The following is a 23,280-nucleotide window of genomic DNA, read 5'->3' as shown; positions in this document are numbered from 1 at the left end:
AGGGGAAAGGCGTCTGCCAGGACATAGGAGCTCCGCCCAACATCCATACCCACTTAGCTCGTATGCCCTGGCAAACCAGATTTCTCCATTCACATCAATCGATGTGGATGAATAAATCATTGCCGGTAATTTTTTATTTTTTTTAGATACAAAGTGTTTGCCAAAGCATAGGAACGCCGCCTCCTCCTCAGCTCATATGCCTTGGCAAACGTATCTTTTACTGCAGAGTAGAAATCTCGTCTTGCAGCGCCGCATACACCGACTTGCGTGTAATCTGACAGCAGCGCAATGCTTCTGTCAGAATGCACATCGGTGCTGCAGCTAGTCGATCGGTTGGTCCACCTGGAAGGTAAAAAAAGAAAAAACCAGGCCGCAACGCAATAATTTTATTAACTTTGGAACAGAACATATAAACTTTAACTTTTTGAACTAAACATTAACCTTTTTGCTTACTGGTGTTTTTTTTTTTTTTTTTTTACCTTTATAGAACAAACCTCTCCTTCCCCATGGGTCAATGTGCAAAGCGCAAATCGCCCAAAGATGTGGCGAAGTGCGTTATGCACTTTGTCCCAGGTGAAAGGAGAGGTTTGCAGCAGCTGTGTGTGAATGGGCCCTAATAGCCCTGTGTGCCTGTCCTGTGAGATGTGATCCCTATGCTAAGTGTACCTGTGTGTGGTACTTTCGGAAACACTCCCCTAAGCATAGGGCAGGGTGGTCCGGGCAGTCAGGACAGAAATAGCGGGTGTCACGCCTTATTCCACTCCTGCTACAGACACAACATCTTTTTCGGGGTGACGGTTGGGTTGAGGTACCAGCAACGACATTGGGGAAATGTCGCTCGTGTAGACGGCTAACTACACTGGTGGATGGGGCCACGGAACCTCCTGGGTACAGGAGGTTCTTGATGATCTCTTCCTGAAATTTGAGGAAGGATCGTGTTCTCCCAGCCTTACTGTAGAGAACAAAACTATTATACAGAGCCAATTGAATCAAATATACAGACACCTTCTTATACCAGCGTCTGGTTCTGCGGGACACTAAATACGGAGACAACATCTGGTCATTGAAGTCCACCCCTCCCATGTGAAGGTTATAGTTGTGGACTGAGAGGGGCTTTTGAATGACACGGGTTGCTCGTTCTATTTGTATTGTCGTGTCTGCGTGAATGGAGGAGAGCATGTAAACGTCACGCTTGTCTCTCCATTTCACCGCGAGCAGTTCTTCGTTACACAAGGCAGCCCTCTACCCCCTTGCAAGACGGGTGGTAACGAGCCGTTGGGGGAAGCCCGCGCGACTAGTTCGCACGGTGCAACAGGCGCCAATCTGTTCTAGAAACAAATGCCTAAAGAGGGCCACACTTGTGTAGAAATTGTCCACATAAAGATGGTACCCCTTGCCGAATAAGGGTGACACCAAGTCCCAGACTGTCTTCCCACTGCTCCCCAGGTAGTCAGGGCAACGACCGGCTCCAGGGTCTGATCTTTTCCCTCATAGACACGAAATTTGTGGGTATAGCCTGTGGCCCTTTCACAGAGCTTATACAATTTGACCCCATACTGGGCGCGCTTGCTTGGGATGTATTGTTTGAAGCCAAGGCGCCCGGTAAAATGTATTAGGGACTCGTCTACGCAGATGTTTTGCTCAGGGGTATACAAATCTGCAAATTTCTGGTTGAAATGGTCTATGAGGGGCCGAATTTTGTGGAGCCGGTCAAAAGCAGGGTGGCCCCTGGGACGGGAGGCGGTGTTGTCGCTAAAGTGCAGGAAACGCAGGATGGCCTCAAATCGTGTCCTGGACATGGCAGCAGAGAACATGGGCATGTGATGAATCGGGTTCGTGGACCAATATGACCGCAATTCATGTTTTATAGTTAGACCCATGTTGAGGAGAAGGCCCAGAAAAGTTTTAATTTCGGAAACTTGGACTGGTTTCCACCGGAAAGGCTGGGCATAAAAGCTTCCCGGGTTGGCGGTTATAAATTGTGTGGCATACCGATTTGTTTCGGCCACGACTAAGTCCAAGAACTCCGCAGTCAAGAACAGCTAAAAAAATCCCAGGGCCGAACCGATCTGAGCTGTCTCAACCCGAACTCCAGACTGGGTGGTGAAAGGGGGAACTACAGGTGCGGCTGAAGTTGGGGACTGCCAATCAGGGTTTGCCAGCACCTCTGGGATTCTATGGGGTCTACGGGCACGTCTTTGCGGTGGCTGCGACGGGGTCACTACTGCTCGTGCCACCGTACCAGCTTCAACTGCCCTTCTGGTGCTCGCTACTTCACCAGGTTGTACGGCAGTGCTGGTACTAGGTCCAGGGAGGGCTGGGCTGCTGGTGTATGCCTCACCACGTAATCCGACAGCACCAGCCCCACTCTGCTGCTCTTGAAGCGGATCCTGCGCACCCTGCGGTCTAGCGACACGGGGCCGGGTACGCCTGGTGCTATCAGGGACCTCAGCCTCCTCGTCCGAACTTTGGGTCAGACTGCCACTGCTTTCTACAGGTTCATATTCTGACCCGCTAGATTCATCAGATGAGGGTTCCCACTCCTCATCCGACTGGGTCAGAAGCCTGTAGGCCTCTTCAGAGGAATACCCCCTGTTTGACATGTGGGCAACTAAATTTAGGGGTATTCCCTGAGACTACCCAAGAAAAAAAAGCAAGCCTGTCTTACAAAAGGGAGGCTAGCGAAGTACCGGAGGCCGCTGCGGTTGATAAAAAAATATCAAAACTTATTTTTTTATCGCCGCAGCGCGTGTAAAGTGATTGTGCAGTGATCAAAAAAAAAAATTTTTTGTCACTGCGGCGGGGCGGGCGTGGGTGAACGCACGTGTGGGCGACCGATCAGGCCTGATCGGGCAAACACTGCGTTTTGGGTGGAGGGCGAACTAAAGTGACACTAATACTATTATAGATCTGACTGTGATCAGTTTTGATCACTTCCAGATACTATAAAAGTACAAATGCTGATTAGCGATACGCTAATCAGCGAATAAGGGACTGCGGTGCGGTGGGCTGGGCGCTAAATGATCCCTAAACTACCTAACCAAGGGACCTAAACTATACCTAAAACCTAACGGTCAATACCAGTGAAAAAAAAAGTGACAGTTTACACTGATCACTTTTTTCCTTTCACTAGTGATTGACAAAGGGGTGATCAAAGGGTTAATTGGGGTGCAGGGGGTGATCTGGGGCTAAAGTGTACTGTTGGTGCTACTCACTGTGAAGCCTGCTCCTCTGCTGGATCCAACCGACGAAAAGAACCAGCAGAGGAGCAGGCAGCCATATAACAGATCATATTTACTAATATGATCTGCTATATGGCTTCTGATTGGATTTTTTAAAAATCAGCAACCTGCCAGCCGCGATCATTGGCTGGCAGGTTGCTGACGAAATACTGCTTTAACTTTTGCCGGCCCGCGATGCGCATGCGCGGGCCGGCTCTGACCGAAATCTCGCGAGATGACGCACGGATGCGTCCAGGAGGAGTAAATCAACCACCTTCCGGACGCATCCGTGCGTTAGGCGGTCCGGAGGTGGTTAAAATACTGGCGGCGCTATGGGGGCATTATACGTAATGTATACCGAGGTCACTGGTTTAACCGCCTCCGGACCGCCTAACGCAGATGTGCGGTCCGGAGGCGGCAGCGCTGCGCACAGTCACGCATATACGCGTCATCTCGCAAGACGCGAGATGACGCGCTTTGCCGGCCCGTGCATGCGCAGTTCGGGCCGGCATTTCGTCGAGGGGAGTCGCGTCATCAGCTTGCCAGCCAATGATCGCGGCTGGCAAGCTGATGGTGATCTGTTATATGGCTGGCCTGCTCCTCTGCTGGTTCTTTTCGTCGGTTGGATCCAGCAGAGGAGCAGGCTTCACAGTGAGTACACCAAACACCTCATACTAGCCCCAGATCACCCCCCCTGCACCCCAATTAACCCTTTGATCACCCCTTTGATCGCCCCTGTCAATCACTAGTGAAAGGAAAAAAGTGATCAGTGTAAACTGTCACTTTTTTTTTTCACTGGTATTGACCGTTAGGTTTTAGGTATAGTTTAGGCCCCTTGGTTAGGTAGTTTAGGGATCGGTTAGCGCCCAGCCCACCGCACCGCAGTCCGTTATTCGCTGATTAGCGTATCGCTAATCAGCATTTGTACTTTTATAGTATCTGTAAGTGATCAAAACTGATCACGGTCAGATCTATAATAGTACTAGTGTCACTTTAGTTTGCCCTCCACCCAAAACGCAGTGTTTGCCCGATCAGGCCTGATCGGTCGCCCACGCGTGCGTTCACCCACGCCCGCCCCACCGCAGTGACAAAAAATTTTTTTTTTTGATCACTGCACATTCACTTTACACGCACTGCGGCGATAATAAAAATTAGTTTTGATATTTTTTATCAACCGCAGCAGCCTCCGGTACTTCGCTAGCCTCCCCTTTGTAAGACAGGCTTGCTTTTTTTTCTTGGGTAGTCTCAGGGAATTCTCAGTTTACATGCTCTCCTCCATTCACGCAGACACGACAATCCAAATTGAGCGAGCAACCCGTGTCATTGAAAAGCCCCTCTCAGTCCACGACTATAACCTTCACATGGGAGGGGTGGACTTCAATGACCAGATGTTGTCTCCGTATTTAGTTTCCCGCAGAACCAGACGCTGGTATAAGAAGGTGTCTGTATATTTAATTCAATTGGCTCTGTATAATAGTTTTGTTCTCTACAGTAAGGCTGGGAGAACTGGATCCTTCCTCAAATTTCAGGAAGAGATCATCGCGAACCTCCTGTACCCAGGAGGTTCCGTGGCCCCATCCACCAGTGTAGTTAGCCGTCTACACGAGCGACATTTCCCCAATGTCGTTCCTGGTACCTCAACCCAACAGTCACCCCGAAAAAGATGTTGTGTCTGTAGCAGGAGTGGAATAAGGCGTGACACCCGCTATTTCTGTCCTGACTGCCCTGACCACCCTGCCCTATGCTTTGGAGAGTGTTTCCGGAAGTACCACTCACAGGTACACTATTAGCATAGGGATCATCTCACCAGGACAGGCACACAGGGCTATTAGGGCCCATTCACTCACACAGCTGCTGCTAACGTCTCCTTTCACCTGGGACAAAGTGCATAACGCACTTCGCCACATCTTTGGGCGATTTGCGCTTTGCACATTGACCCATGGGGAAGGAGAGGTTTGTTCTATAAAGGTAAAAAAAAAAAAAACACCAGTAAGCAAAAAGGTTAATGTTTAGTTCAAAAAGTTAAAGTTTATATGTTCTGTTCCAAAGTTAATAAAATTATTGCGTTGCGGCCTGGTTTTTTCATATATTTTTTTTTTTAACCTTCCAGGTGGACCAACCGATCGACTAGCTGCAGCACTGATGTGCATTCTGACAGAAGCATTGCGCTGCTGTCAGATTACACGCAAGTCGGTGTATGCGGCGCTGCAAGACGAGATTTCTCCTCTGCAGTAACAGATACGTTTGCCGAGGCATACGAGCTGAGGAGGAGGCGGCGTTCCTATGCTTTGGCAAACACTTTGTATATAAAAAAATAATAAAAAATCCCGGCAATGATTTATTCATCCACATCGATTGATGTGAATGGAGAAATCTGGTTTGCCAGGGCATACGAGCTAAGTGGGTATGGATGTTGGGCGGAGCTCCTATGTCCTGGCAGACGCCTTTCCCCTCCTTTTTTTTTTTTTGGCAGAGATTTTTTCATCCACATTGATCGATGCGAATGAAGAAATCTGTGCTGTTCATTTTTTTCTTTCAGCCCAGAGGCTGAACGGAAAAAAAAATCTCATTACCTGTATGCTCAATATAAGGAGAATAGCAGAAACTCCTAATGCTGACCATACATGTAATGATTGCGGAGACCCTCAAATGCCAGGGCAGTACAAACACCCCACAACTGACCCCATTTTGGAAAGAAGACACCCCAAGGTATTCGCTGAGGGGCATATTGAGTCCATGAAAGATTAAAATTTTTGTCCTAAGTTAGCGGAAAGTGAGACTTTGTGAGAAAAAACAAAAAAAAATATCAATTTCCGCTAACTTATGCCAAAAAAAAAAATTTCGATGAACTTGCCAGGCCCCTCATTGGATACCTTGGGGTGTCTTCTTTCCAAAGTGGGGTCACATGTGGGGTATTTATACTGCCCTGGCTTTTTAGGGGCCCGAAAGTGTGAGAAGAAGTCTGGGATCCAAATGTCTAAAAATGCCCTCCTAAAAGGAATTTGGGCACCTTTGCGCATCTAGGCTGCAAAAAAGTGTCACACATCTGGTATCGCCGTACTCAGGAGAAGTTGGGGAATGTGTTTTGGGGTGTCATTTTACATATACCCATGCTGGGTGAGAAAAATATCTTGGTCAAATGCCAACTTTGTATAAAAAAATTGGAAAAGTTGTCTTTTGCCAAGATATTTCTCTCACCCAGCATGGTTATATGTAAAATGACACCCCAAAACACATTCCCCAACTTCTCCTGAGTACGGCGATACCAGATGTGTGACACTTTTTTGCAGCCAAGGTTTGCAAAGGGGCACATATTCCAAAGTGCACCTTTCGGATTTCACCGGTAATTTTTTACAGATTTTGATTGCAAAGTACTTCTCACACATTTGGGCCCCTAAATTGCCAGGGCAGTATAACTACCCCACAAGTAACCCCATTTTGGAAAGAAGACACCCCAAGGTATTCTGTGAGGGGCATGGCGAGTTCCTAGAATTTTTTATTTTTTGTTGCAAGTTATTGGAATATGAGACTTTGTAAGAAAAAAAAAATAAAATAAAATAATCATCATTTTCCGCTAACTTGTGACAAAAAATAAAAAGTTCTATGAACTCACTATGCCCATCAGCGAATACCTTAGGGTGTCTACTTTCCGAAATGGGGTCATTTGTGGGGTTTTTCTACTGTCTGGGCATTGTAGAACCTCAGGAAACATGACAGGTGCTCAGAAAGTCAGAGCTGCTTCAAAAAGCGGAAATTCACATTTTTGTACCATAGTTTGTAAACGCTATAACTTTTACCCAAACCATTTTTTTTTTGCCCAAACATTTTTTTTTATCAAAGACATGTAGAACTATAAATTTAGCGAAAAATTTATATATGGATGTCGTTTTTTTCGCAAAATTTTACAGCTGAAAGTGAAAAATGTCATTTTTTTGCAAAAAAATCATTACATTTTGATTAATAACAAAAAAAGTAAAAATGTCAGCAGCAATAAAATACCACCAAATGAAAGCTCTATTAGTGAGAAGAAAAGGAGGTAAAATTCATTTGGGTGGTAAGTTGCATGACCGAGCGATAAACGGTGAAAGGAGTGTAGTGCCGAAGTGTAAAAAGTGGCCTGGTCATGAAGGGGGTTTCAGCTAGCGGGGTTGAAGTGGTTAAAAAAATAAATAAAAGCCAATGAAATTCATCCGTTTTTAAAATGAATGCAAAACGGACATTAAAAAACAGATAGACTGGGAGAAAATGGCCGTGAAAAAAACTGACCATTTAACTGTTTTTAAATGATAATTGTCATATTTTTTTTCATTTGCTAGTGTATACCTGAGTTAGTCTGTCAACGATTGGCAAAAGATCTGTAATTGCCTCATAATAATAGCTTTCATTAATGTCTCCTGTCCCTTTAAAAGACCGTTGCTAGGGCTCATCTGTCTCCGGAGGGGCGGTCCTCCACACTACATGCCTGCATTAGGCTTCAGAGTGAGGAGGCGTGTCTCTCAGTGATCCAATCTGATTGGCTGGCAGGGAGCTGCTGGCTACAGCAAGTGTGTATGGGAAGTGAGGGAGAGCAGTTTTGGCCTCAGAGGACCATCTTGAGAAGATCCTCATTAGAGATGGCCTTGCGGTTCACCCGGCGGTCGTTTCACTGAGAACTTTGCTAGTTCGCAGTTCGCCGAACAGGCTAACATATGGTGATGTCCGCCGGCGCCATAATCTTTGCGTTGTGCAGAACTTTGACCCATGACACATCCGTCAGGTGGTACAGGACAGCCAATTGAGACGTTACAGCACATGGACACACCCCCTACCTTATAAATAAACCCGATCTGGCCGCCATTTTACATTCAGTCTTTTGCCAGTGCAGGGAGAGGTTGCTGTGTGGAGCAGGGACAGGCTGTTAGGGACACCAAACACTAGCTAATAGGGCCACAAAAGTCCTGTTAAGGTCTGGTATAGGTGTGCTATCAATAGGTGTGATACACAGAGGGGTGCGATATACTTATAATATACTTTCTAACATAGTATATAGTGCATTTGTATTGTGCAGCAGTTGTGTGCGGTTCTGCTGCGATACCGCAGCTATACAGAGGGGCAAACACTATTGGAACAAATAATTGCAACTGGTGGGATATACCAGTTGCCCCCCAAAAAAACGGATTAAGGGGTTCTATATACCTGCTTCCACAAATACTGCTCTTCTATAGGGACTTTTTCACAGGGTCATTTTGAAAATGACAGGCAGAGGAAGAGGCCGTTCGGCAGGGGTGGTAGTGTTTCGGATCTGGTCATACTACCAGTTCGGTTGATGTACTGCTCCAAATCAGTGTTAAATGAATACGTGCTCGGAACGATCAAACTGAGACGCACAGAGCTGGGGGTCAAAGCGAGATCTCTAGTTTATTGCGGGACAGATGACATTATATAGGGCAGCAAATGTAGAACAGGAAGAAGAGGGGAAGGTACGGTGGCGTATATCTTTGCTATTTGCTAAAAACTCAGTATTTTCTGTCAAATCTATATGCAAGAGGAAGTCCCCCCCCCCTTCCAGATGGGGGAAGCTGCTTGCTTGAGATGAATAGAAACTGTCTTGAGGCACATAATGAAGCACGACAGTAAGATTCTTGTTCTAGGCGTTGGCTGGGTGCCTGGCCGCCATTTTAGCTAAGGCTACTTTCACACTTGCGGCAGGACGGATCCGACAGGCTGTTCACCCTGTCGGATCCGTCCTTCCGCTATTTCATTGGACTGCCGCCCCGTCCCCATTATAGTCAATGGGGACGGAGCGGCGGCACGGCGAAATAGCGGAAGGACGGATCCGACAGGGTGAACAGCCTGTCTGATCCGTCCTGCCGCAAGTGTGAAAGTAGCCTAAAGTATAGTTCTCAACAAGCAAGTATCCATTTTCTCTCAATATTCCATAACAGTAGGGGTCGGGCAGGTGCACCAGGCCGGAGACTAAGTGGGAAGTTGGAGAAGGCGCGTGCGATTACGTCAAAGGAGGCACAAGAGTTGGTTGAGTGGCTCATTCAGCCTTCCGCTTCTGCACCATTTTCATCCTCTGTATCTGCACCCTCCTCACTCTCTGCTGTGTGTACCCCCAAAGACACCACCACCATCATAGCCCCTCCGCTCGAGTCAGAGGAATTATTTTCCCATCAATTTCCAGACCTTACCGATGCGCAGCCATTCTTGGCATCAGATGAGGAAGAGGAGGAAGCAACGGCCGCCACCCAGCGGTCTGACGACAGTACCCAGATCAGCCCAAGGAGGTTGGTCCCCGCTGTTACTGCCTACTCCGAGATCTCTAATGTCAGTGGTGGTGAAGGGGACGATGATGACGTGTCTATGGACGTCACGTGGGAGAGGGAGAAACAGAGCAGCAGATAGGGAGGAGAAGCAGGCAGAACTTACAGTGCACAGGAGGCAAAAAGCAGACTGCTAATGTATCTGGAATGAGCCATCCACCATGCACAGTCACATCTGGCGCTCCCAGGATGCCTGCACATGGCTACGCAGTGTGGGCTTTTTTTAACGTGTCCGCTGCTGACAATAGTGCTGCCATCTGCAGCCTGTGCAGTCAATGCATAAGTCCCAATAAGCCCAACACTCACCTAGGGACGACCGCCTTAAGAAGGCACCTGGCCTCCCATCACCGAGCCTAGTGGGAGCAACGCAGTCAGAACCCACAAAGCCACACTCCTGGTGCTCCACGTCCTGCCTCTTCTCCTCTCTCCTCCCATTTGTCCTCCACTCCACCTTCCACCGTGCCGTCGTCGCGTTCATCTGGCACAAGGCAGGCTTCCGTGGCCCAAATGTTTGAGCATAAAAAAAAAGAGCATAAAAAAATGATCACGGCGGATAATACTCTTGCCCAACGGCGGACCGTTGGCTTGTCGGAACTGCTAGCCCGCCAACTACTGCCATATAAACTGGTGGACTCGGAGGCCTTTAGAAAATTTGTGGCCATTGGCACACCGCAATGGAAGGTCACTGGAAGGAAATATTTCTCCCAGAAGGGCATCCCAGAGCTATATGGCCACGTTCAGCGGCAAGTGAATGTATCTCTGGCAAACAGTGTCGTTGCTAAGATACATCTGACCACAGACACGTGGTCTAGCAAACACGGGCAGGGAAGGTACATAACTTTTACTGCCCACTGGGTGAACCTTCTGACGCCCGTCAAGCATGTATTCCATGGCACTCGTGTGGATTTGGTGTTACCGCCACGGATTGCATGCAGGCCGGCCTCTTCTCCTCCTCCTACTCCATCCTACGTGTCCTCCTAGGCTGACTCCTCCTTTTCCACTGCTACCACCTCTTCTGCTGCACCCCCCAAGCTCCCCAGAACCTATTCGACGTGCCAGGTGAGACGTTGCCATGCTGTGCTGTGGCTGTTGTGCCTGGAAACCAAGAGCCACACCGGTCCTGCATTACTTTCAGCTCTGCGGTCACAGGCCGATCAGTGGCTACCCCGCTCAATTTGACAGTTGGTAAAGTGGTGTGCGACAACGGTGCCAATCTCCTGAGCGCGCTGAAACAGGGCAAAATGACACACGTGCCGTGCATGGCACACGTCCTGAACTTAGTCGTGCAGCGATTCGTTGCCAAATACCCCGGGGACCAGGACTTCTTGCGGCAGGCCAGGAAAATCTCTGGCCATTTTATATCTTACACGGCCATGGCTCACCTTGCTGATGTTCAGCGGCGACACCACCTGCCCGTCAGACTTCTGATTTGTGACAGCCCGACGCGATGGAACTCCACCTTGTATAGGCTTGATAGGCTGCTCCAGCAGAAACGTGCCGTTAACGACTACCTGTACGAACTCTGCGGCAGGACAGGTTCTGGGGAGCTTGGTTTCTTTTCACCGCGCCAGTGGCTGCTCATGCGCGACGAATGCAGACTTCTGAGGCCATTTGATGAGATCACCAAAATGGTCAGTCGCAGCCAGGACGCCATCAGTGACATCGTACCTTACTCCTTCTTTCTGGAGCGTGCATTGCATCGTGTCATTGATCAAGCCGTCGAGGAGCAGGAGCTGGAAGATGAGGAAGTCACAATGCTGGATGAATTCCCAGAGGGGGGCTACTCCATCTGAGACAAGTCAGCAGGAGTCTGAAGAGCAGTCAGAGGAGGATGGTGACGGGGCGGAGGAGGAGCAAGAAGAGCAGGCTTTAAACTTTTCTGGGATCCCTGGTGTTGTCCGTGGATGGGGGAGGAGAACAAGGACATTCTCCTGGATGATGAGCAGAAGCCAGGCCGCTCCACCACTTCCAATTAAGTGCAAATGGGGGCCTTCATGCTCCAGTGTTTGAAGAGGGACCCCCGTATAAAAAGCATAAAGGGCAAGGACCAGTACTGGGTGGCAGCGTACTTAGACCCCCGATACAAACACAAAATGGCAGACATGTTACCAGCATCACAGAGGGCTGTCAGAATGCAGCATTTCCACGCCCTGCTGCGAAAGATGCTGCATTCTGCTGTTGCGGGCGCTGGCAGAGGAATTTCCACCCACAGAGAAACAGTTGCGAGTACCAATCCTACAGCGCATGCAAGAAGAGGGCGGTTTGAAGATGTGTTGGTCACTTCGGATATGAGATCATTATTGCAGGGAACCCATCGACAGCCGTCCTCCGGATTCAGCCTCAGGGAACGCCTAGACCGACAGGTGTCCGACTACATCGGGTTAACGGCCGATGTGGACGCTCTAAGGAAGCTAGGAACCCCTTGACTACTGGGTGTGCAGGCTTGACCTGTGGCCAGAGCTGGCACAATTTGCCATGGAACTCTCGGCTTGCCCCTCGTCGAGTGTCCTGTCCGAAAGGACGTTCAGCGCAGCAGGGGGGGTCGTGACCGATAAGCGCACTCGCCAAGCCCACGACAGTGTGGACTACCTCACATTTCTAAAAGTAAATGAGTCATGGATCTCGGAGGAATTTAACAACTGTGACGACCACGTGTAATTTCCTTTATGCCAGCCCACACATATCCGCCACCACCCAGAAAAAATAATGGTCCCTGTCTTAGGTAAATACAGCGGCATAAAAGGCCTTTTCTGTCCGGTGAATGGCGACCACGTATTATCGAATTTCAACTATTATTATTATTATTTTTTATTTTTTTCAAGAGGGGGGATTTCGTTAGGGCTCTTTCACACTTGCGTTGTCCGGATCCGGCGTGTACTCCATTTGCCGGAATTACATGCCGGATCCGGAAAAACGCAAGTGAACTGAAAGCATTTGAAGACGGATCAGTCTTCAAAATGCGTTCAGTGTTACTATGGCAGCCAGGACGCTATTAAAGTCCTGGTTGCCATAGTAGTAGTGGGGAGCGGGGGAGCAGTATACTTACCGCCCGTGCGGCTTCCGGGCGCTCCAGAATGACGTCAGAGCGCCCCATGCGCATGGATGACGATCACGTCATCCATGCGCGTGGGGCGCCCTGACGTCACTCTGGAGCGCCCCGGGAGCCGCACGGATGGTAAGTATGCTGCTCCCCCGCTCCCCACTACACTTTACCATGGCAAACAGGACTTTAGCGTCCCGGCAGCCATGGTAATTATTCAGAAAAAGCTAAACGTCAGATCCGGTAATGCGCTGAAACGACGTTTAGCTTAAGGCCGGATCCGGATTAATGCCTTTTAATGGGCATTAATTCCGGATCCGGCCTTGTGGCAAGTGTTCAGGATTTTTGGCTGGAGCAAAAAGCGCAGCATGCTGCAGTATTTTCTCCGGCCAAAAAACGTTCCGGTCCTGAACTGAAGACATCCTGATGCATCCTGAACGGATTTCTCTCCATTCAGAATGCATGGGGATAATCCTGATCAGGATTCTTCCGGCATAGAGCCCCGACGACTGAACTCTATGCCGGAACAAAAGAACGCAAGTGTGAAAGAGCCCTTAGCCATGTTTTTAATCCAATTTTATATTTTTTGTTCTTTTAAGCATATGTATTTGACATCTATTTGTACTGGCCTGCAGTAAAATTGATATCCAATGACCGTCTAATATACCTCCAGCCACATAATCACTTGATCATTTATGTACGTCGAATGCATAATTTTCGGGGCCTGTAATCTAACTGGCCAACTCCATCCACATTATCAATTGTTCTTTTCTGTACGGTGAATTAATGATTTTTGGGGCCTGTAGTCCACTGGCCTGCTGTAAAATTGATATCCATTGACCGTCTAATATACTGTCACGGCCTTTGCTGAGTGCGCCGTGACACTTGTGCCATGCTTGCGGTTGCCGGTGGCAACATGTTGCTGTTAAGGCATGTGGTGGCAGTGTCTCGGCTTTGGCTGTGTGCGCCGTGACATGGTTGCCACGCATGCTGTTGCCGGTGGCAACGTGTTGCGTGTTGGCTGGGGTGTGCACTTTCCATTAAGGTGTAGCCTTCACCTGTCTGGTGCGGTAAGGATTAACTCCCTGACTGGGTGTTGTCACTTGGGTTTTATCTCCTGTGGCTTCCTGGCTGGAGGCAGTTGTACTTCAGCTGTTGTTGGTGCTGGAGCTCCGCTCCAGTCCAGGGGGATCTATCTGCCCAGTCCTTGAGGGCCACCTTGTAGGACATCGATATCATTGCTTTGTCTCCCTTATCCTCTATGTACCCAACCTCACTTGTTGTATGTTTGGTGTGGGTTTATGTTCAGGTTGTGTTGTACGTCTTCATGGTTGTTACATGTCTGGGCTGTTGTTGGTGTTTGTCCCTACATGTATGTTTGACGTTTGCCCTGTATGTTGTGGCCTGTATGCAGCGCTGCTTGGGGCCTGCCATGCACTGTGTGAGCATGGAGGGCTCTGGCAGAGTTGGTATGCCGGACACCTGTGTGGTTGTTTGTACTGTGACCTTCTGTGTGTTTGGGCTCCTGTACTGATGCACGGGTTCCAGTTGTGGAGGCTTCGGCAGGTAAGTGAGTTGTCTTCTTGTTCTTACCTGCCGATCCTCTTGATGTGAATGGTCTCTCCGTTTCCCTTTGTTGCTAGGCTTGTGGAGACTCTGCTTCATCCGTGTCTTGGATGAACCTGGTTGTCTCTGGTCCCTGTCTCCTAACCTCAGGAAAATTCGGGTATTTAAGGGTTCTGAGGTTCCAGCGTATGGGCCCTCCTACCTTATGGGTCGGCTCATACAGTTAGGAGAACAGGGCTAGATTTAGGGATGCTTTAGGAGGTGACCTGCTTCCCTTTTCCTTGCTTCCTGGCTTAGTTGCTACCCTTATCCTTCTTACATTGTACGGTTTCCCCCACTCCCCACCGTGACATAGACCTCCAGTCACATAATCACTTGATCATTTATGTACGTTGAATGCATAATTTTTGGGGCCTGTAATCTAACTGGCCAACAGTAAAATGACTATACGGTGACCGTCTAATGTACATCCGGCCACATTATCAATTGTTCTTTTCTGTCCGGTAAATGAATAATTTTTGGGGCCTGTACTCCACTGGCCTGCAGTAAAATTGATATTTAATGGCCGTCTAATATACCTCCAGCCACAACATAATTACTTCTTTTCTGTCCGGTGAATGCCTAATGTTTGAGGCCTGTACTCCAGTGGGCTACATTAAAATGTGTATCCATTGACCGCATAATGTACCTCGAGCCACATAATCACAATTTCTTTTATGTCAGGTCAATGCCTAATTTTTAAGGACCGTACTCCCATGACCTAAAATAATTTTTTGTAAGCTCCAGCAGGGCACATTTCTGAGAATTTCCCTTATAAGACGCATAAAAATGGCTCCTGATTAAAATACATATTTTTGGGGGGAGTTTTTGCCATTGATCCCCCTCTGGTATGTCTGGTTACTTCTTGTAAGTATTTGGTGGCTCCAAATATGACCTGAAGGTTTTTCAAGGTTCGCCTGCCATTAAAGTGGACCGGGAAGCGGTGAAGGCTCTCAGTACTCACCGCTTCCTGGTCCTCAGCTGTCGGCTGTGCAGTGGCTGCGCACAGCGTTAGGGCGCTCTATGACCTCACGCTGTGCACGTCGTTTCACAGCACAGCCGACAGCAGGAGGAAGCAGATCGTGGTCGGAGAGGAGCGGCGGCGTCCAGGAGCAGGAGAGGTAAGTGTTTTGTTATTGTTTTCAATATGAAGCTGATGGGGGCTAATGTAACATGGCTGGCAGTGCTCCAGACAAAAAAATATCTCAAGGAGCCATTGGCTCCTAATCTGAAAAGTTTAGGAGCCAAATTAATTTTTTAGTCGCCAAATGTAAAATACATATAATTATAATAAAAAATAAAAGACTTGTCTGGCTACAGTGAGGGGAAAGCGGACTGACTGGGGTGAGGTTACGCAGTCCGGCATGCTGCCCAGGTGTGGCATGGCACAGTAGGGCCCATCCCTTGCGGCTCTTCAGCGTACGGGGCCCCAGTGAACACTGAACAGACGCGTCCACTCTGGGGTTCACCTGAACCCCTACTTCTTTGGTGTAAGAGCGGCTCAGTCAGCCCCAACTCCGGCCCCAGCTGGCTGAGCAAGGCCTACAGCTGAGCCCATAACCGGTAGTTATCCAGGCAGTTAAAGGGAAGGGCAGACTTCATGGGCCCCCTTGTAGGGAGGCTTCCAGTAGGGCCCCTTGGGTTTGTAGTAGGGGGGCTGTAGCCGGTAAGTGGGCCCATAGTTAGGGAGGGTGCATGATCAGAGTCCTGCAAGGAGCAGGTGGGCTGCGCGGCTGCCCCTTATATCAGCCTAACGTTACTTTAACGACCGGCAGCCCTGCAGCCTTAACACCTTCACTGCCAGCCACACCTGAGCCTCCCCAGCGTGGTGGCAACTCCGCATTGTAGGCTGTACAAATGGCGGAGTGCTCCCTCATACCGCCGCACGTGCGCCAACTGATGGAACTGGTCACAATCGCACTTATCAGGCTCACACCAGAAACGGTCCCCCCCCCCCACTTCAGCAGCATAAAACAGGAGATGCGCTGAGAAAGTTAGGTAGGTAGGCGGGGGGATACTGGGCAGCGGCAGCCATTAGCAAGTGGCGAGGTGATCATCAGTCATCTCACCACTTGCTAATGTTAAGTATGTAAAGGGTTGATAGGAGCCCCGCGCTGGTCAAGACACTAAAAAGCCAGTGAATCATATCTCTTTCAAAAGTCCATGCTTAGAAGGAGGGGAGGTTATCCCCTGGAGGTTATCTCCTCCTACTAAGCACGATTATTGAAAGAGATATGGTTCACTGGCTTTTTAGTGTCTTGACCAGCGCGGGGCTCCTATTAACCCTTTTATTCCCTTATTAAGAATGTTTGTGAGCCCAGGCAGGGAGCTCACACGGAGCACCAGCAGCGGCCCCGAGTGTTATCAGGGTTGTAAAGACGATAAGCATTAGCCTTTATCAGCGCAGGGGTGACTGTGACTGTCTGTTTGTGGATTGTTAAGTATTCGCTTCTCAAGCTAACCTCTGTTCTATGGAGCAGTCGGCATGGAGCGGCTCCCTGTCTTCATGACTCTGACTGAAGATCAAGCTGCTGCTGTGTTCAGTGCGGGAGAATGGGGGGGGGGGGGTGAGAGGAGCAGCCAATGGCAGGGCAGCCCGGGGGATACTATCACCAATCAGCAGCCTCCTCTGTAATAACAGAGCTCTGTACTGCGCGGAGCTCTGTTATTGGATTGCCATCTGCCTGCTGTATGAAATCCCGTTCTTCTTAAAGCGGCAGAGGAGCGGAGGGTCTAGGCGCAAATGGCGACAAGACTACAAAGTCTTGTGGCCATTTTGCAATTCTAAGTCTCATTGGCGACCATTTTGATCGCCATCTGGAGCCCTGGCTGGTGAGAGGCAAGGAGGCTTATATAATACTGCTGGGGGCGCGGGACAGGCAATGGGGGCTTATATAAGGCTGCTGCGGGCTAATGAGAGGTAATGGGGGCTGAAGAGAGGCTGCCAGGGGGCTGGTAAGAGGCATTGGGGGCTGATATAAGGCTGCTTGGGGCTGGTGAGAGGCATATGGGGGCTGAGAGGCATGGGGCTGATTGGGGTCTGATTTGAGGTCTTATTAACATTGGGGGTCTTATTGGGGCTGTCAGCTGAGGATCTGATTAACATTGGGGGTATGATTGGTGGTAATCAGGGGTGTAATGAAAAATATTTTTTTCCTATTGTCCTCTAAAACCTAGGTGCGTCTTATGGGTAGATTCAGTCTTAATAGGGTAAAAAATACGGTAAGACACTGCTGAGACACTGTACCAAAAAGCCTACACTGTGTCCCAAATTAACACCGCCATGAAGTGCTCAGAAATGTCACTGCTCCATACAGTCACACAGTACTGGGCACTACTATACAGTGCATCAATAATACTCATGTTGTGCTCTTACAGTTCCTTCATATACTAGTAGATAATGGCTAAATAATGCTTCCATATACTGCCATTATGTGCTCAAGTAATACTGCTGTATAATGCTCCAGTAATACTTCTATATATTGCTTAATTAATGCTGTCACTCAGTGATTATCGTAATTTTTCAGAGTTTGGAGGAGGAAAATAAGAAAAAAATATTTTCCATCAGGCCTCAGATCAGAACCCCAAAACCCCATCAGCCTCTAATCAGACCCTCCATGAGCCACTGATCAGACCTCCCCATCAATCAGCCTCTGATCGGACCTCCCCATCAATCAGCCTCTGATCGGACCTCCCCATCAATCAGCCTCTGATCGGACCTCCCCATCAATCAGCCTCTGATCGGACCTCCCCACCAATCAGCCTCTGATCGGACCTCCCCACCAATCAGCCTCTGATCGGACCTCCCCACCAATCAGCCTCTGATCGGACCTCCCCATCAGCCTCTGATCGGACCTCCCCATCAATCAGCCTCTGATCGGACCTCCCCATCAATCAGCCTCTGATCGGACCTCCCCATCAATCAGCCTCTGATCGGACCTCCCCATCAATCAGCCTCTGATCGGACCTCCCCACCAATCAGCCTCTGATCGGACCTCCCCACCAATCAGCCTCTGATCGGACCTCCCCACCAATCAGCCTCTGATCGGACCTCCCCACCAATCAGCCTCTGATCGGACCTCCCCACCAATCAGCCTCTGATCGGACCTCCCCACCAATCAGCCTCTGATCGGACCTCCCCACCAATCAGCCTCTGATCAGAGCCCCATCAGATTTAGATCAGACCCCCCTCCATCAGCCTTTAGATCAGACCCCCCCCTCCCCCCCTGGTCAGCTTCAGATCAGACTCCCATCACCTCCCTTGCTTTGGATGGAGCTGCAGATCCAGGACTCACCGCTCCTCGCATCGCTTCTTCCGGCCCGAGCTGCACTGTGACCTGACGTTGCACAGCTTCAGGTGATAGTTCGTGCCTACGTGCAAAACGTGGCCCAGAAGAAGACCAGGGAAGGTGAGTACAGTAACCGCCTCCCTCATTCTGATGACCACTTCCATAATAGAAGCGGTCTTTAGCAAGAAGCACTTTTGGGGGAAAAAAGTGTTTATTATATTCCAAAAAATATGATAAGTAATTTTATTACGTAGAAAACTTGTACAGAACCAACAGGTGATTGACATCTGTATCTTTTCACAGGGACACTTTTATTTGAAACTGTTTTGTGGTCTTCTGTGTTTTCACATGAGATCTCTCTTCTCCTCCACAGAGACGTCTTCAGCCAGACCCCAGGGTAACATCATCTCAAGACCCCAGGGTAACATCATCATAAGACTGCAGAGTAACACCATCTCAAGACCCCAGGGTAACATCATCTCAAGACCCCAGGGTAACATCATCTCAAGACCCCAGGGTAACATCATCATAAGACTGCAGAGTAACACCATCTCAAGACCTCAGGGTATCACCATCACAAGCCCGCAGAGTAACACGATCACAAGCCCACAGAGTAACACGATCACAAGCCCACAGAGTAACACGATCACAAGCCCACAAAGTAACACGATCACAAGACCGGGGGGTACCACCATCACAAGACCGGGGGGTACCACCATCACAAGACCGGAGGGTACCACCATCACAAGACCGGAGGGTACCACCATCACAAGACCGGAGGGTACCACCATCACAAGACCGGAGGGTACCACCATCACAAGACCGGAGGGTACCACCATCACAAGACCGGAGGGTACCACCATCACAAGACCGGAGGGTACCACCATCACAAGACCGGAGGGTACCACCATCACAAGACCCCAGGGTAACACCATCACAAGACCCCAGGGTAACACCATCAGGATACTGGAAGACTCCTGGAATAACACTAGTAATACAAAAATGAATCTTCGACATAAAAAACTCAATATTCCCACCGAGATCTACCCCATATCTGCCAGACAGAAGGAGAAGACAACTCACAAGAAGGGTGAAATCTATAAGAACTTCCTGGAGAACCATAGTGACCCAGATGAAGGTTTGATGCCCGCTATAGAGAAGCAGACCCGAGTGAAAAATCATCACGTCTGTGTGGACTGTGGCAAGACCTTTACACTGCGTTCCTCCCTAATAACACATACTACCGCCAACTCCTGCATCAGAAAACACTCTCGCTCAGACTGCGGAGCTTCAGTTAATTACCAATCCCAACTTCTCATTCATCAGAAAACACATATCGGCTCCAAATTCCACAAATGCTCTACCTGCGGAAAATGTTTTGTGCGCAAATCATCTCTGGAGGTTCACATTCGATCCCACACTGGAGAAAAACCGTTCATTTGTAGCTTGTGTAATAAAAACTTTAACGAAGCTGGCAATCTACGCAGGCATGTCCGTATTCACACTGGTGAGAGGCCTTTTCGATGCGACTGCTGTGGCAAATGCTTCAACGACGCGTCTGTTTTGATTCGACATGGCAAATGGTATTGTCCTTTAAAGAAAGGCAAGTCGAGAAAACTGGTCAGAGAGGAGCCCAGAAATGGTGCTCTGGATGCTGAATCCCAGAGTAAACCATCAATCACATGCGTGGAAGGTGGACAAGTTTGTAGTAGTCTTTTAACCCTGGAAGCCGAGGTAATGGAAAGTGGACAGGGTGACCCCCAGGTTGTTGGTGACGCCAGATTGTCCCTCACGGAAGAGTTAAACAGTGTAGGTGTTACATACCAAGAGATCATGAAACCATTAGATACAAGGGATGAGTGCGACCGCGAGGTACATCCAACCGTAGAGCGTGGTGGTGGCAAGGATTGGACCCCTGTGACTAATAGCTATGTTAAGGGAATAGTAAATGATATGTGTAAGTCTTACGTAATACTGATTGTACCACCTGCCTCAAGCAGTGATATTCATACCCAAAATACAAGAACCTTGAGTCAGGAGAACATGGTCCAAGACATGGACAACAGAGTCAACTCCAACAGCGATAATCACCAAAACAGCACCAAATTTGGGTTAAAAAACAAAAGAGATCAGAATATTGTGCTCACTTCTGCCTGCAGTTCTCATGAGGGTCCTCCTGCCACAAACCCAAATCTGGTGGTACATAAATCTAATGCTGATGAACAACTGTACCCAATTAATGTCAAGCAAGAGTGGGAGGATGGCCTTTTGGAGAATACCACGTGTGAAATTCGACTTAGTGCACCACCATCAGGAATCAAGGGTGAGGTTGATGAATGGGAACTGACTCAACAGACAACTTGGTCTACTCAAGATGTGCTCAAGACCAAGGAGGACATTTCTAGATTCACACAGAATACCACCAAAGAGTCACCTAGAATAATCTGTGCTACAACTGATCTGCGATGGAGAAGCCATCTCGCAGCACAGCCCGGCCAAAAATCAGAGTCATTGGGTAATCAGAAAAATGTAACTAAAAGGAGCAGGAAAACAGTGGCTGATATCAAACAGAGGACCTGTAGCAAGTGCGGGGAGAGTTTTACCTATGACTGTCGCCGTCTCATCCCCCACAGGTGCCAAGAAAAATTATTTCATTGTGACTGTGGCGAAAGCTTTAAGCACGGCTTCCAGCTGGAAGGGCACCAGAAGACCCACAGCAGCCTTAAGACCTATAAATGCCAGAAGTGCAGAAAAGCTTTCAAGTGTGAAGCCAATCTTATCCAACACCTTCGGTCTCACACAGAACTTAGGCCTTACCCCTGCACAGAATGTGGCAAGGCCTTCAAGGAAGCTGGAAAGCTGCGGAGGCATCTCAGGATCCACACAGGAGAGAAGCCTTTCTGTTGTGCCGAATGCGGAAAAAGGTTCAACGACTCGTCATCTCTGAATAGACATCGCAAGATTCACACGGCAAAGGCCTACCAGTGCTCCCAGTGCAGGAGGCGTTTCAGAGATGCACCTGGTCTGCATAGACATATTAAGACACATAGGAGCAGATGAATCCACTGGCAATTGTTACGTCTGGCGTAGTGTATGTTCTTTGCCATGAATAATTCATAATTTCTTTTATTTATGTTTTTTGCACATTTGTCACACTTATAACTCGAGTAAACATAAAATGCTAAATGCTATGTACACCTTTTGAGGGCATTTTTTTTTATTATTTCATTGTACTCATTTTGAGCTCAAAATCATTTTTTTAGTTAATCTTTATAACATTTTTTAGCCCTTGTCTCTGTACAGGCATGAGATTCTCTAGGTGGATCTGTAATTATTATTTTTTTTGTTCCATCAGGCAGCTCAGCTGACGGTTCCTTATCTCTGATCTCCTACACACCCATTATAGCTCAATTCTTATCTTAATGAATAATAAGTGTTTATGACCTCTCAGTCATTTAGAGATAAGGGTTATTGGATGACTTGCACAAAGTGAAAGAACATTCACACAGCTAAACAAATGGTTAATCCTTTGGGAGAGAACGGCTTAATCATTTTACTAAAGGCCAATTAAAAAAAAAAAAATTTAGCCCAAAATGAGTAAAATGAAATCATGAAAAAGTGCCTCTGCAGGTGTACATAGCTTTTGTCTTGCTTACTATGTGAAGCAGCTATAGAAGGTCTAAAAAAAAATCAGCACAGGATGTCACATTCTAAAGAGATTCGATGGGCCATTGAATCTCTTTAGAATGTGACATCATGTGCTGATTAGCTGAGGGTCACATGACTTGTGATGTCACTTTCCCTGCTCTGATAACATTCCGTGCACAACCCTGAGGAAGCAGGAGGAGCATGTCTGCTTCTGTTCACAGAACATGCACTGCCCGATCTGCTGGCCATGCCCCCTGCACTGCCCGATCTGCTGGCCATGCCCCCTGCAATGCCCGATCCGTTGGCTGATCTGTCTGCCCTGTGTCTCCCCTCCCACTGGAATTATCAGCAAAGTTTAACACCTTCTAACATAAGCAGAACAGACTCCGTGCTGGAGCTCTGCCTCTGGTACTGAGCAGCTGCAGGGCTTCCTCTACAGTCCAGTGTTCCTCCAGTCTTCTGCCCATTGCACATTGATGGTCTTAGGTTCCTTTGGTACTCTGATGGACCAGTACGACCCTGGTTCATACACTCAAAGTAACCTTAACCAGTTCACCATCAAGACTGTTCCAGTCACAGAGTCAGAACAGAGTGTATCATCTAATAAAATATTCCCAGACATAATTCTTGGTGATAATTTGGTGTTGGATGTTTGTTGCCTCCATGTTTTTGTAGCCGTCACTATATAGATGTCATATTGAGGGTGGGTTTTAGGGATGAGCGAATCGACTTCGGATGAAACACTGGCTGGCTCAGTGTGATGCTTTGGAAGCAGGGTGGTTAAAGAGACCAGTCCTGTATGGAGACTTACTGGAAGTACTTCATGGTATGGAGAAAAGTTGGCTGTGGCTGACATACAGGCAAGCAGAAGTTCCCAAATGCGTTATCAAGTCAGTAGTCAGCGGCCAGGGCTGGTAGCGTTCAGTCGTAACATTAAGTCAGGCAATGGTCAGGACAGGCAGCAGACAAGAACGTGGTCAGGAAAACAAGCCAAGTCTTAACTGTAAACATCAGGAACAAACACCAAAGCAGACTGGATTCCAATGGACCTTAGTGTTCAGGCCCACAGTGGTGTGTGATGGACCATTATAAAGCTTAGGCATTCAGGTACTGGCTGATGTCATGGGCATTTAGTGCACACTGGCCCTTTTAAAAGACTGAAAGACAGAAAA

General features: G+C 48.4%; 1 protein-coding gene across 1 annotated transcript in view; it reads left to right on the top strand.

The window, feature by feature from the left end:
- Positions 1–22,726, top strand: part of LOC122938202 — a 28,614-nt gene extending 5,888 nt beyond the window's left edge. The window contains exon 4 of the mRNA XM_044293565.1: positions 18,834–22,726. Within this exon, the coding sequence (XP_044149500.1) occupies positions 18,834–21,520 (2,687 nt within the window). The 3' untranslated portion in view covers positions 21,521–22,726. The remainder of the gene's footprint in view (positions 1–18,833) is intronic.
- The last annotated feature ends 554 nt before the right edge of the window (positions 22,727–23,280 follow it).

Source organism: Bufo gargarizans, chromosome 5 (genome assembly GCF_014858855.1).
Source record: "Bufo gargarizans isolate SCDJY-AF-19 chromosome 5, ASM1485885v1, whole genome shotgun sequence".
NCBI classification, from domain to species: Eukaryota; Metazoa; Chordata; class Amphibia; order Anura; family Bufonidae; genus Bufo; species Bufo gargarizans.
The sequence above is the reverse complement of the archived record's forward strand: the minus strand, read 5'-3'. Positions and strand labels throughout refer to the sequence as shown.